At 40.1% G+C, this 14011-nt stretch overlaps 1 protein-coding gene across 2 annotated transcripts in view; it reads left to right on the forward strand.

Moving 5' to 3' along the window:
• The window catches only part of TRPM3 (transient receptor potential cation channel subfamily M member 3), a 491731-nt gene that overhangs the window by 260696 nt on the left and 217024 nt on the right, over positions 1–14011 (forward strand). For both annotated transcript variants that reach the window (XM_063455040.1, XM_063455041.1), the window contains exons 3-5: positions 5919–6123; positions 8032–8245; positions 10780–10904. In XM_063455040.1, coding sequence (XP_063311110.1) covers positions 5919–6123; positions 8032–8245; positions 10780–10904 — 544 coding nt within the window. The remainder of the gene's footprint in view (positions 1–5918; positions 6124–8031; positions 8246–10779; positions 10905–14011) is intronic.

The following is a 14011-nucleotide window of genomic DNA, read 5'->3' on the forward strand; positions in this document are numbered from 1 at the left end:
AGTGATTGGGTGTATGTTTGTCAGCTTCCTTGCATCGGGGTGTCTCTGTCACCATCATGGCACTTTGCAATAAATGCAAAGGGCGTAGAAGGTGACAGAAATACTGTAAAACCTTTAGAGTGGCTATACTTGTGTTATAAGGAATGCTAAGAAACACTGTATGTAGGGCTAAAGTGGGGTAACATTTTTTACTTGGTTGTAGGGAGTGTAAAGGATTATGGAAATTTGGGTTAAATTTACTGTTTCATTAAAGTGAGAATTCCAATTGAATTTCAAATTGAAGGCCAAGATTTTCACTTATAATTCTCATGTTAGTAAAAAACTGTGTTAGTATTAGGGTAAATGGGGTGTTTAGTTTTTAGGGGAAGCTGTTGAATTAATTGATTTTTACAGATGAATGCACATGTCTACTAAATATATGATTGGATCACAGATCTGCAGCTGTTTCTAGCTAATGATGCCCATGTATAAGCATTAATATCTACTAAATTGTTATAAAATATATTTATTTTTTTACAATGTAGCGTTTCTTTCATTCCTAACCCACAGAGCTCTCTTCCTCCTAACACTTTTGTGTGCCACATTGCTTATATTATATTTTATATGCTACCATTTGTCATTTTATTATTAACAAAACACATGGCAATATTGTGACGGACCGCCTGGCCCCCCGACTGCCTGCCTCTGCCAATCGTTGCTTCCCAGTCGCCTTGAGTACTATAAGAACCTCCATAAGTACCGTAGCCCCTTAGCTTCCGCAGCTTGGCTGGGGTCTCGCTGTCCTCCACCCACCCTGGACCTAAGACAAGGATCCAGCTTCCACTGGGTAAACCTCTCCTCCAAGAGAGTAAAGCAGGTCTGGCTGTGAAGCTCTTAAAAGAGCTAGTGATTATAGCCAGTACAGTAATCTAAAGAGCAATCCTAGGAGCAGGGATTATAGCTGGTACAGCTGGTACTGTATAGCAGTTCCTTACAACAAGAGACAAAACTCAGTGTTGAGGGTAAAAGTAAGACTGGATTTTAATGGTGCCACACTGTCCTTTTATGATAATCCCCATGCAAGGGCTACGCCCTCATGGACCTTGTTGGCAACTCCAACACTAAGACACAGACCAATAAGAACAGTGATTAAAAGCATGACACTTCTATAACAAACATAAAATCCCTCCCCTCTGCCTGAAAGATAATTGAGTCAGATACTGTATTACCCCAATTATCTCCAGGCAGAAAAAACACACATTTCTACAAAGTCCAAAGTCAAAGTACCCCAAAACACATCATATCCCCAATGTTACATCCCCTGATAGCCCTGATCTGGGTGACCAACATATCAAAAAATACCCAGGTCAGTTCAGAGGTTCAGGAAATTTATGGAAGTCATTTATTTGACCGACCGCAGGCATGGTCCCATAGCCGAATATAGTTCCATAGAATCGCGGCTAAGTGCCGCTGGAGGACCGACCGGGAACCGCAAAGTTTTCATGCCGGAAATAGTTCCAGGGCATTTGCGGCTATGTCCCCCTGAAGTCTGTTCACGGGTTTGGTCCATGCAAAGAAGATGGCAGCCACCTCATGGTCGTCCATAGGAATTGCGGCCACCCAGATGAACACTTAGACCACTGCAGTGGAAATTGCAGCAATGTATCACTTAAGCTTAACAAACTCCAGGGTGGTCTCCGGTTCATGCGGCTATTCGGTAAACAAACCATATAGTCCCAATTGCATGAGCAAAGCCTGTTTAACCCCTTAAGGACCAAACTTCTGGAATAAAAGGGAATCATGACATGTCAGACACGTCATGTGTCCTTAAGGGGTTAAAGTATTTTAGCCAGGTCACAGGGTAGGAGGCTGGCAAACAGGCCCCTCCAAAAATCAGTGGCGAGGTTTCGCCACAAATATTTAGAAAGCAAATAAACAATTAATTTTATTTGCATATTTATAATAGCAGTGTAATAAGAACAGGTTGCTTAATTAGTGACTGAGCCATTTTTTAGCCAGGTTCTCATGATCTTATAATTAAGTTGGGATTTAATCAAAACATAGCCTTCTTTAGAACACCTCAGATATGGAGCACTGGCTTAAATCTGAAAAGAAATCTAAATCTTCTTAACTTTCAGCTAGAGATGCTTTGTTGTTTTTTTAAAAAAGGCATTTAAACTCCACTGAATTTATGTCCCCTCATATCTTCTCTGTTTAGTTTACCCCAAAGCAGAATGATACAATTAACTTAAAACACATGCCAGTCTATAACACTGATCTTATGTATTACACTATTTATCACCAAAACGTGTTGCATATAATTTCCATTTTAATATGTAGTAGAACCAATGTTGATACAATTCTAACTTTGCAATCTTTTATATATAGTATACCTGTAGAATTTTTTTTTAATTGCCAAGAGAATGTATAGAATGTTTATGCTGCTGCTTCCCTGATACTAAAAGAATATGTGTCTAAAGAATGTAAGCTTGTCTTTTATAATCTTTATGTTTTAAAGTTTTCCAATACATTTTATATTAAAAAAAAAGTATAGACTATAATAAATTGAAATAAATAATAGAAACACAGCAATAGTCATCTCAAACATGAACCTGGACATGGCTTTTGACATTTTAAAGTTGTTACTAAAATTAAGTTGACCAATTATATAGCAAGCCAAAGCAGATTTCCTATTGTAGGCATTATGGGTTGTAAAAGGTGTTGAGTTGTGAATAACAGAAAAGAAAAGACGAGGGTGCAGGGATTAAGTGATTAATAGAGGAGGGCGGTGGGGATAGCAGAATTTTATGACAACATCCAATCCTCAGTAAGGAGAAAGTGAAAGGAGGACCGCTCAGATAATGTAAGTGATCCAGCGCTTTAATCATGAGTTGTCTTGCAGGGTGGCATCTTCTATAGAACTATGAGGCCTACACTAATCTGTTACTAGATTTAGATTCAGTTCTGGACTGCCTAAAAATATACTCTAACCATAGATACCTCAGATTGGTTTGTTTCTCCATATTATTCTGTAAAGAAGCTAGTGAAGTTTCTTAAGCTCTAATTTCCTATTAGGAATTGTGAATGCTTTTTTTTTTTCCAAGTAGACTGGAATTAGCAGCATTTAGTAAATGGTGAATAATTTATTTTTTTCTATTGCAAAAATGACTTAGGAGTACTATGTACTTCTAAGTCACTCTCGGGTTGAAACGGCGGAGGGTCATCAAGCATGTCAGAAATTGTACCTTTTACTATGATCCATAATCCATTTTTCAAGGGACATGTACACCAGATGTATAAGAATGTGACAAACAGATGTACACCAGATGTATAAGAATATGGCAAACTGAGAGTGACACCTCCAGCATATTGAAGACATGAAGGAAAAAGTCTGGGAAGAATATCAGGTGTTAGATACCATATTGAGAGGTTAGAGGTGGAGGCGGGATCTACCTAAAGGTAGCGCATAACACCTTGTTTTCTATAGAACAACTGGACGGCCCACACCCCACAAGGATTGGCCCTGAGGGGAGACATGCCATAAGCCTTTTTATTCAGGGGCCACTGTTGTCTCATAGCACCAGGGTGTGGAGTTACAGTGTCCACTGTGGAGAGAAGCTCTGCCTCAGTAACCTAATTAGCCCTGCTCCATCTCCAATTTAGCTTTTCCCTGTCTCCAATTTGGCTCTGCCCCCTGCTGCCATATCTGGTTCTCTGATAGACCCAGATAATGAAACCTCCCACCAGTGGTGTATTCTGGTTTTGTGCTGTCCTAGGCATGACAAAATTTGGGCACTAACATATTCACTAACAGACACACGCTAACACTATCACTAACAGACACACACTAACACTCTCACTGACAAACACTAACATATTCACTAACAGACACACACTAACACTGTCACTGACCCAAACTAACACACTCACTAACAGACACACACTAACACCCGCACTCACACACACTAACACACTCACTAACAGACACACACTAACACACTCCCTGACACACACTAACACACTCACTAACAGACACGCACTAACATTCTCACTAACACACACACACACTAACACTCTCACTGACACACACTAACACACTTACTGACAGACACGCTAACTTACTCACTAACAGACACACGCTAACACTCACTAACAGACACAAGCTAACACTCACTAACATACACACTACCATACTCACTAACAGACATACTCACTAACACCCGCACTCACACACACTAACACACTCACTAACAGACACACACTAACACACTCACTAACACACTCACTAACAGACACACACTAACACTCTAACTAACACACACACCAACACACTAACTAACAGACACACACTGACATATTTTTTTTTTATGTCAAATCAATCCAGCATCCCTACCTTTGGGAGCTGGAGTTGATTATTCCCTGCGGTACAGTGGGGCTGGCACAGGCATTCAAACAGTGGAGGAGGTCGGTGAGGGAGCACTCTCTCCTGAGCTTTTCCTGCTCAGCTTCCTCGTGCCTCTCAGTGATGCCAGGCCGGAGCATCACTGCGGTGCGCGCGGAGCAGGAATAGGTCAGGAGAGATTACTCCCTCGCCGCCCATGCGCAAATAGAACAGATGCCAGCCTCGGGGGGTCCCTGAGGTGGCCAGCCGGCCACTTCTTGAGCCCCCCCAGGACAAGAGGCTGACCGAGCAGCTGCCGGTGCTTTTGGGGGGCGGCTCTTTTGCTGTCCCCTGATAGTGCCGCCCAAGGCAAATGCCTGGTCAGCCTCGCGCTAAATACAGCGCTGCCCTCCACCAAGGTACCGCACGACTATGCTACATAGTCAATCTGCTTTATAGGGGTGCTCTGTGCATATCCTTCATATCTGTAACCTGGGGCATGTGCAAGCAATGTCAGCTGCATGACACTCCTGCAGCCATGGCGCCCTACGTGGCCGCACAGCTCGCACACCCCTATGGCCGATCCTGTTAGTGGACAACTGTATATCTCTTGATGAGCATCATCTGCTTCTATATCCCTTTACTGTAGCTAGATGGCATGGCACCAACAAATAGAATGGGTAGAACAAATATGCATTTGCATACCTAGCAAGCGACCTCTTTTTCATTAATATCTTTTTCCCTTGCCTACTTGAACACCCAGTTAATATACTTTTTTATTTTTTATCTTTGATATTGGTTTCTTTCTTGTCTTAAGGGTCTTTCACTTAAATCTTTAGATATCAGTGTTATTTGTAACCATATTTCCTGTTCTATTTATTGCTATACATTGCATTTCTATCCTATGCTAATGTTAATGCTAAGAGCTTAATTTCTCTAAGCGAATACTGAAGAAATGTGCAGCCAAATCTACATTCACTTTAGTCACCTGTATCTATGTATGACCCATATTTGTCTAAGTAACTCATCCCTGGCAGTTCCTAAATTCTGATTTTCTTAAGATATTCACTAAAAATGCAGGCAAATTGGCAACTAACAGGGGTATTTGAAATCCCATTATCCATGAAATGTGGTTTTGCATTGCATTGTGGGAATTGTTTAACAATATTAATATCTATTAATATAAATAAATATATATATAAATTGGACAGATGAATATAACACTCATTCTACTCACATTTTGCAGGTAAAGCTTATTTGGTGATCACCATCTGCTATTTATAGCGCATTGTGATAGTAAAATCAATGGAGTGTATATTATTTTATGGAGTACCTAGATTAAATTGAGATGAATAATAGCTCAGCCATTACTTACAAGTTGAGATGTGACAGGCTGTTTATGGTTGTGTTTAGCATAGTGTATAATGTGTATAATGTTTCTCACAGCACAGATGCTATCCTGAAAATACAGCTGGACTCTTCTTGGCCCCACAGAATAACGATGAAACTGTTTTTGTGACGCTGAGACATAAAATGCATTGTTTTCTTTATGCTGTAGGTGTTGCTGTGGGCGTCTTATAGGCCAGCATGTTGGTTTAACGCCAAGTATTACCATCATTCAAAATGAGAAGAACGAGGGCAGACTAAATCGCAATGATGTGCAATCTGAAAAGTGGTCAGTTGGGAAACATACGCAGCTCAGCCCCACCGATGCCTTTGGGACTATTGAATTCCAAGGAGGGGGCCACTCCAATAAAGCTATGGTACTTTATGTTTCTTAACATGTGTGAAATCATAAAAGGGGAATGATAATGTTTTCTTTCAGACATTAAACGTAGTAGTTTCAGTGCTATTCTTAGTGGCCAATGTTTGGTTTTTTTTTGTCTTGTTTTTAACTTTGCTAAACCTTGATACATCTTGATAATCTCTGACAATCCAATGCTTTCCCATAACTCAGCATCTACTCATAGAGATTATTTGAACTAATGCAGAGCGTGGAAACTCTGAACGCAGGTGCTGCAAATTGTGTAGCAGTGAGATAGGAATCACTTCTAGTGGTTGTTTGAATGATAGTCACTTTTGGTGTTACTATGCATCAGTGTGAATACTGCCTTTTCTATGAAATAGCATTGTTTACAATGCTAAGCCTGCAAGGACGTGCTATAGACACCAGAACCACTACATCAAGTGGACTATAATGTCCCTTTAAGGTTAGGGGTGATTAGGTTTAAGATAAGAGAGCACAGTGATAGTATCATTCTCAGCTAGGCAAGGCTGGAGTATACAGGATCTATATTGTTCACAATCTTTAGGTGCAAGAATAACCCTGATTATAGTCAAACCACTCAAATGATTTAATAGAAAAATACTCTTAGCACCATTACATTTACTGCAATAAGCTATAGTGGTTATTGAGATTTGAGTGCTCCTGAAAGGACCGTTTACATTTTTTTTTTTGTGTATTACATCAGGTTGTTTGAAGGGACGCTATAGTCATTAAAACAACTTTAGCTTAATGAAGCAGTGTTGATGTATAGGTCATGCCCCTGCAGTCCCACTGCTCAGTTCTCTGTCATTTAAGAGTTAAATCACTTTGTTTAGGCAGCTCTAGTCCCACCTCTCTGCATGTGACTTGCACAGTCTTCCTAAATACCTCCTGTGAAGATTCAGCTAATGTTTACACTTCCATTATTGTATTTTTTTTAAAAATTTAATAATTTCGTATCTGCTGCACTGTTAATAGCTTGCTAGACCCTGCAGCAGCCTCCTGTGTGGGATTAAAGTTCAATTTAGAGAGCAGAGGATAAACAATTTTAAAGTAAGTTACATCTGATTGAAAGTGAAACCATTTTTTTCATGCAGGCTGTGTGAGTCACAACCAGGAGAGGTGTGCTAGGGCTGCCTAAACAGAAAAAAACGTGATTTAACTTTTAAATGGCAGAGAATCGAGCAGTGAAACTTCAGGCATGAGCTAAACACACTAACTGCTTCATTAATATAAACTTGTTTGGTGACTATAGTGTCCCTTTAAATATTTATTTGCAAAACACTCAAAAGGGATCCACTATACGTTGGAGAAACATTTTTGAAGCCTTCCTACCATTGAGAAATACATTTGCTTGGAATATTTATGATAATGAAACTGACATTGTACATCAGTGGTGGCTAATCCTAGTGCTGCATATATATATATATATATATATATATATATATATATTTGAGAACATTCCCCTTGTTGCTAAGCCAATTTTAGGCATTTAGACTGGCTAGTATCAAGGGAATTGCAATTTAAGAAATCGCCAATGGCAAGGTCCGTCCTTACTGTCCTACATCTAAGCAAAGTCTGGAAAACAAAAAGTTACTCTGCCGTTGTGTGAAGTTAACCATCTTTTTTCCCCCTATTTTTCTTTCCTTACACTAAGATAAGAACAGGATGGATAGTAATGTGATATAGCCAATTCTTTTTACAGCATTTCTATTGTTTATTAACCTATTTGAGGACCAATCAAATATTAAGGTTTTAGTGAAATCTGTATTCAAGTGTTTTCTGGCTTTTATCACCTGCCAAAGCATACATGTGTCAACATGCATTTGTGCCATAGTACCAATAAAAATGTAATCCCTGACTCATTTATAATGTCATATCTGTTTTTCCTTTATAATGTTTACAGTATGTACGTGTATCGTTTGACACAAAACCTGATCTTTTACTGCATCTTATGACAAAAGAGTGGCAACTAGAACTTCCCAAACTTCTAATATCTGTCCATGGTGGCCTCCAAAACTTTGAACTTCAGCCAAAACTCAAACAGGTCTTTGGCAAAGGCCTAATTAAAGCTGCCATGACAACAGGGGCCTGGATATTTACTGGTGGAGTCAACACAGGTAAAGTTCAAATGCATGACAGGGTGACACAAGAATGATAAAACTGCAGAGTTATCTTTGTTTATATTGAAGTAACACTCCAAGAAACACAAACACTACAGCATTCTGTAGTAGTTATGGTGACAAAAGGGCCATGTGGCCCCACCTTTGTAAGGCATCTCCACCTCCACTACTACCTATATAGAACTGGAAGCTTCCGTTAGCTCTCCTGAGCAATACAGGGCTAGCTCATTGGCTGAGAGTGTCAGCTGATCAATCCCAGCGAATAAGTTAAGCCCTGCACCGCTGATCTTAGCTCAGATAGAGAGCTTCTAGTTTTACGTTTAGGTAGAGTCAGGACTGGCCATCAGGGACACTGGTTGGGCCACGATGGCCATGGGCCGAGTCCGGCAGGTGAGGTCACAAGACCTCCCCAGCCAGCCATGCAGGGCCCCTGCTATCTGAGGGCCCCCCTCCCAGGCACCACTGTGCCTGTCCCCCACTCCCAGGCTAAAGGTAAGAAGGGAAGGAGGAATATAATGCCTGTTTTGATTTTGTTTTTTTTTATTTAAAATGAATAAATTCCTATATAGTCATCAATCTGCCTCCCCCCACCACACAATCCATCCTAACATATACACACACACATCACTCTCACACACATCACCCTCACACACACCACTCTCACACATATCACCCTCACACACAACACTCTCTCACACACATTACCATCACACACACATCACTCTCACACATATCACCCTCACACACAACACTCTCTCACACACATTACCATCACACACACATCACTCTCACACATATCACCCTCACACACAGCACTCTCACACACATAACCCTCACACACATCACCCTCACACACATTACCCTCACATACACACTATAGCCCATATGCACACAATTGCTATGTCCCCTAAATACACACTCTCTACAGCCCCTAGCCACACATGTTTTACATTACACCACAAACACAACACAACTAAAACCGACCTTATTACACAATACCACTCCACAACCAGCTCACTCTACACACACGCAATCCCACAAGCAGGCTCCAAACATGTGCACAATACCTTTTCCTGTCCCTTTTGTCTCCTGGTATACCATTTATAGAGACACTAGAGACAAGATGAAACACAGCGCAAGCATGTTATTAAATTTGCTTGCACCGTGCAAAACAAATACAGGGTAGAGCTCTGTGCATGGTCTGCCCTGGAAGAGCATTGAACCAACATGCTCACTTTGAGAGGGGGCGTGCTTATCATTGGTGATGTCAAAACACACCCTCTCTGCCCCGCCCCCTTCTTAGTGGGGCGCTGTGATTAAAAAATGTGCGTGCCAATTGTTTTTCCCAGTCTGGCCCTGGTCAGGACGGCAGGTAAGAAGCCAAATATTCTAAGACTCCTTATACTGAGGATAACTACTTTAGCATGCTATAGTGGTTATGTTACTTACAGTGTTCATTTTAAGCAAATATTAAAGCCTGCATATTGAAATGTTTACTTGTGTGTGTGCTTTCTTTTGTCTTGGGAAATTTATGTTTTATTTATTTTGTGATCATTTTTGAGGAATTTTGTACTTTACCTATATGAATTGTATAAAAACACATTTTAGGAAAGTTCTAAAGGTGGATCAATGAACACTGGTTCCTATCGTTATTGCTCCACATTTAGAACATAACTGTAGAATTACTCTTTATAAAAGACTGCCTGGGGCAAGAGAAATATGAATGCATATTCATGATGTACCTAACCGCATTAATAGGTTTTGCTATGTGCTGGAGACTCTGCTTCCATACTGTCCAAGAAAAAATGAAAAATCAGGTTTTGTCCACTTGGCAAGTTACCAGTAGGAAGATTGCAGACAGCAGTTAAATAGTTGCATAGTCTTCAAGGTTGAAAAAAGACTAAAGACCATTAAGTTGAACCGTAAAGCCCATTCTTTTATTCTGTTGATCCAAAAAAAGGGGAGGGGGGGGGAACAATTGTAGACATTTCAAATCATTCTACAAAAAAGGAAAAACATTTCTTCTTGACTCCATAATGGCAAAAAGATTTATCGTTGGATCAACAACCTGTTTATATACATATCGAATATAACCTTGAATATTCTGTTTATGCAAAAAAGCACCCAAGCTTTTTTTTTTTTCTTGATCTATAGAATCGGATAAATCAACATCTTTAGGCAGAGAAGTACAAATCTTTATTATTCTTACTATAAAAAACCCAGCTGTAAGCAAAAACACCATTCTTCCAGTCACAATGGCTGAGCTCTTGTCTGCTGTATATTCCTGCTACTAAACAGGTTAGCAGATAGTTTACAGCTAATCATTTCCATCCAATATCATGATAGTTTTAGCACGTTATCCGCTATGACGGGTTTGCTACAGTGTTTATTGTCATATTTTTTCCACTAATATAAATTGTCATAATTCTACTTTCCCATGTGTTTCACTATTGTTTTTTGCGTTTTGGGATGTAAAATTAGCAAAATGTTGACCAAAACCATTAATGTTATATTCATCTATACTCTTTCAGGAGTCATTCGCCATGTTGGTGATGCATTGAAAGACCATGCGTCAAAATCAAGAGGGAAGATCTGCACCATCGGTATTGCTCCTTGGGGGATTGTAGAGAACCAGGAGGACTTAATTGGTAAAGATGTAAGTCATTATATTTAAATGTTCTATATTAAACTTTAAAAAAAAAAATATATATACCATGGACTAAAATTTTAAATACGCCATTATTTAAGTTTCAGGGTTATTCAATAAAAACTCGACTTCGTCCAGATGGACAAAATCTCTTGAAAATAGCCAAATTCTGACTGGAATGGCAATATTCATATTTACCAAAGCTGATTCCAGTTGGAATTTGGTCAACCTGGATGGTATTTATTTTTGGAAGTGATCAAATACCTTGGTATTTGCATGCACAAAGATCAAGCCCAACTGCACTCAAGACATTTTCTTCCATTTCTCTGGTCCATCCAGTCAGACCTGCAGTCGTGGAACAAACTAAACATATCCTTGTTTAGCTCCCTTGAAGCAGTCAAAATTAACCGACTCCTCAGGCCTTCTACCTCATGCAGATAATCCCTGTTAAAATCCCTCTTTTTTTCCTATAAGAAAGCACTAGGAGGCTACTGTGCATAAAAAGCAAAACACCATGCTGCGCCAATCAGCATCTCCTCATACAGGTGCATTAAATCTATGCATCTCTATTGGGAACATTCAGCACCTCCATGCAGAGGGTGGAGACGCTAAACTGTGCAGCACAGACACATTGAATGCCACTAGGGGTGTAACTAGCCAGCAATATAAGCACTGCCTTATCTTTGAAATGGCAGTGTTTACAGTGCTAAGATTACAGGTACAAACTATAGACACCAAAACCACCACATTAAGCTGTAGTAGTTAAGGTGACTATACTGTGCCTTTTAATGTTTTTCAACAACATTTGATGTTTATTTTAATGATTATAGATTTTGCAATCTGAACCAGACATGGAGTGCAGCAGTGGTCATGTGCAGGGACATATTAGCCACAAGGCAAACAAGGCATTTGCCTTGGGCGGCACTTTCCAGGGGGTGAAAAAAAAGCCTCCCCCAAATACCCAGGCAAATGTCTTGTTAGCCTGACAGCTAACTGACAATCCAGACGCACGGCACTGGCGAGGGAGCACTGAATAGTGAGCTCTCTGCTCAGCTCCCTCGCGTGCCGCAGAGTGATGCCGGGAGACGGAATATGACGTCATATTCCGGCTCCCGGCATCACTCTGCGGCTTGCGAGGAGCTGAACAGGAGGATCAGTGCTCCCTCACTGCCTGCAGTCACCAGCTGGCCGGCCGCCCAGCAGCCCCACTGGACCCCAGGGAAACGAAAATCCACCCCAGCATTCCCAAAGGTAAGGAGGTTGGGGGGATTGAACTAAAAATTGAGTGTGTTAGTGTGTGTGTGTGTGTGTGTGTGTTAAAGTGTGTGTGTGTGTGTGTGTGTGTGTGTGTGTTAGAGTGTGTGTGTCTGTTAGTGTGTGTGTGTGTGTCTGTAAATGAGTGAGTGTGTGTTTCTGTTAGTGAGTGAGTGTGTGTGTGCCTGTTAGTGACTGTGTGTGTATCTGTTAGTGAGTGAGTGTGTGTGTCTGTTAGTGAGTGTGTGTGTGTCTGTGTCTGTTAGTTTGTGTGTGTCTGTTAGAGTGTGTGTGTGTGTTTGTGTCTGTTAGTGAGTGTGTGTGTCTGTTAGTGTGTATGTGTGTGTGTGTGTGTCTGTTAGTGAGTGCGTGTGTCTGTTAGTTTGTGTGTGTCTGTTAGCTAGTGTATGTGTGTCTGTCAGTGAATGTGTTTGTGTGTATTTAGAAGGCGGTGAAGGGGGATGGCAGAGGGGGGGCGCCTGAGTTTTGTCATGCCTAGGGCACCACAAAACCAGGATACACCACTGGTCATGTGGCTGGCTTAGAATTATCTGAAGGACATGCTAATGTGCATGGGTTGGTAATAATACAGTTACCTACATGCTGAACATATTTCATAGGGAACTTGCATATCTCATAGACCACTTATCCGCAGAGTACAGATTGTTAGCCACTTTGCAAGCTTTGTACCAAAAATATGTAAACTCTTTTGCTGCAGGGATTTTTGGGTCTTTCACAGCAGTATGCTCAACTACTGATCATTCTTACCCTGCAGTGTTGGCTTTCAAAAAATAGATTCAGTTTTCACAGCAACATGCTCAATGGGTTTACACGATCTCCCCCACTCCTGTGTATTCTGCCCAGAGTGTGGAATACATACACTGCAAGCATGTATTTAGACCTTAGACCTAATACCTCCTAAGGTCTGGAAAATTGAAATAGGATCCAGACTTGTCTGGTCTGATCTTTTAATTATTGCTCAGCCCCTTAATGAAATAGACATTACTGGGCTCTGACTTATTTTTGTAGACATCAAAAGAAGAGCCCCAAGAAAAAAGGTATCTTCTTTCTTCTCTCCTGATAAATTATATTGTGATTCTGACCTTTGCACATAACTGCTCTAGAGCAAAATACGAAAATAGATGTAAACGTGTTGATTTGCTGAATAATTTCTCCTTTTTCTTTTTTTTTTTTTTTGTGGCACTGGTTTCATTGTATTTTAAATGTACTATACATTTTAAAAAATGTTATTCATATAAATCATTCATGTGACTGCATGCATTTTGATCCTCAAACACTCCACACAATACTAATATCATGATTACAGTTGTATTATTATTAATAATGTTCATTTATACTATACCTCTAAATGTAGGAGCCCCAGACACACTAGTAATGGTAAAATGAAAATGTATTTTGGCAGAGTGAATGTTCTTTGTCATTATGTTTACTTATACTTGAACTAAACTTTTACAGTATAATGTGTCTCTTTAATCACAATAGGCTAAATTAACATAGTGTAGAGAAATGTATAAATTCATGATAATTCTAGGAATTCAATGTTCCGCAGTATTACCTTTTACTTAAAATGAGCCATTGCTTAATGAGAGAGGCAGGTAAGAAGGATAAATAGATATTGTCCATCACACTAGCAGTGGAATCTCTTATTAATGAGGACAACAAGGTGGAGGCTAATCCTGAAGACAACTGTTAGATCACAATTTGTGAAATATCTGGAAGAAATACAAAACATTTCCACTTGATCGATGCAGGCTGTTTGTACCTGGGAATTTGTAAGGAAATATATATTTTATTTTTTTACTGAAACCTGGCTATCTAGACGTACACTCATGCTATTTGTC

The sequence above is a fragment of the Pelobates fuscus genome, chromosome 5, assembly GCF_036172605.1.
Source record: "Pelobates fuscus isolate aPelFus1 chromosome 5, aPelFus1.pri, whole genome shotgun sequence".
NCBI lineage: Eukaryota > Metazoa > Chordata > Amphibia > Anura > Pelobatidae > Pelobates > Pelobates fuscus.